Source organism: Orycteropus afer, unplaced genomic scaffold (assembly GCF_000298275.1).
Source record: "Orycteropus afer afer isolate SDZICR_OR568_19922 unplaced genomic scaffold, OryAfe1.0 scaffold00155, whole genome shotgun sequence".
NCBI classification, from domain to species: domain Eukaryota; kingdom Metazoa; phylum Chordata; class Mammalia; order Tubulidentata; family Orycteropodidae; genus Orycteropus; species Orycteropus afer.
In genome coordinates this window covers 6,689,595-6,691,228 of record NW_006921742.1, presented here as the reverse complement: position 1 = coordinate 6,691,228, position 1,634 = coordinate 6,689,595, and the positions used below count along the sequence as shown (strand labels likewise).

Below are 1,634 nucleotides of genomic sequence, written 5' to 3'. Positions count from 1 at the left end.
AAAAAAAAAAAGTTTTCACTGCAAATCAAAAGTCATAAAGTCAGTTGCCCACCTGCCAACTGTAGCCAGCACAGGAAGCTATAAATCATATAGATTGAGACCTTGAACTGTGCTAACATCTGTGAAGAACAGGAAGTATTTACTGTTTGCTTAATGACCTGATCATGTGAGTTCTGTGCTACCAAATTCTCAAAGACAAATTAAATTCTAGATGTCACAGATGTTCAAAATAAACTAAAATTATAAATAATCATAACCTGATCATCCTTTCAACGTTCTAAAATGCAAAGCTTTAGCCTCATCCGTTTGCTCCTTCAAGCACAGAGATCTTCCTCTCTTGAAAGAACTTTCTATTCCAAATCATAGACCTTCAGATCATGGACTTTCTGTTACATCTTCCAACTATCTGTGGGAAGGTACATGCTGCCCTGCATCTGTTCCCACGACAGGATGTATGAGGTTACAACTAAGTTACTCTGAAAATCGCAGTGCACTTGGAGATAAAGCTGTGCTCAGAGAAATGGTACTCAGGGAACTCTGAATTGGGAGAAGCAGAAAGTGGTTTTGAACTAAAGAGACTGAGACACATCTCTCTTGTTTTATAAAGGAAGGCACTGAACCAAGTTGACATGAATGGAATAAAGGAATCATATTTTGTATACTCCATAGACCAAACTTTTACAGGAGACCAATACACTTTTATAAAAGTAAGAAAAAAGAAACTCACCCATGTCAAAATAAAATCAGCTACCATCAAGTCAACTCGGACTCATGGCAACCTCACGTGTGTCATGGAACAACTGTGTTCTGTAGGGTTTTCTATGACTGGTTTATTAGAAGTAGATCCTGGTTTATTAGAAGTAGATCAAGCCTTTCGTCTGAGGTGCTTCTAGTTGGACTTGAACCTTCAACCTTTTGGAGCACATTAAATTTTGTACAACCCAGGGACGCCTACATCAGAGTAGGACTTACCTATTAGTTTCTATTTTCATCCTTCCAAGCTGAACATTCAGTGACCGGTGAGCACTCTGGGAATCATGGGACACAGTAGAACTGAGCGTGCTCACCCCCGAGGTAGCCACAGCATCTTCAACGACGGCATGAGGTCTTCGTACACTTTGATTGGAAGGCTGTTCCTCATGGTCATCTTCTACATCCAAGTCTTCTTGATCAGCAGTATCACTTTCAGATGCAAGGCTAAAATGTGGCCTCAGTTCTGTTAGACATATTAACAACAGTGTTAATAAACTGTGATTAATTGCCTTAATTTCTTAAGATATGAGTATCATCCCCCTTGCTATCATATACTACATTGTATACAGAGTAGTATATATTACATCATATATCACGTAATATGTTTAAAAAAACTCACTAATGTTGAATCAATTTGACTCATAGCAACCCTTCCTTGGGTTTCCGAGGCGATATCACTATGGAAGTAGATTGCCTGATCTTCCTTCCGAGGAGTGGCTGGTGGGTTTGAACCGCCAGCCTTCTGGTGAGCAGTCAAATGCCTTAGGCACCAAAAAAACAAAATGCCTTAGGCACTGTGCCACCAGAGCTTCTCTATATGTAGTATATATAACATACATATAATACTTATACTAGCATAGTGCCTAAGGCATTTGACTGCT

General features: G+C 39.4%; 1 protein-coding gene across 1 annotated transcript in view; it reads right to left on the bottom strand.

Moving 5' to 3' along the window:
- The window catches only part of MAP3K5 (mitogen-activated protein kinase kinase kinase 5), a 275,001-nt gene that overhangs the window by 9,109 nt on the left and 264,258 nt on the right, over positions 1–1,634 (bottom strand). The window contains exon 26 of the mRNA XM_007946314.2: positions 973–1,216. Within this exon, the coding sequence (XP_007944505.1) occupies positions 973–1,216 (244 nt within the window). The remainder of the gene's footprint in view (positions 1–972; positions 1,217–1,634) is intronic.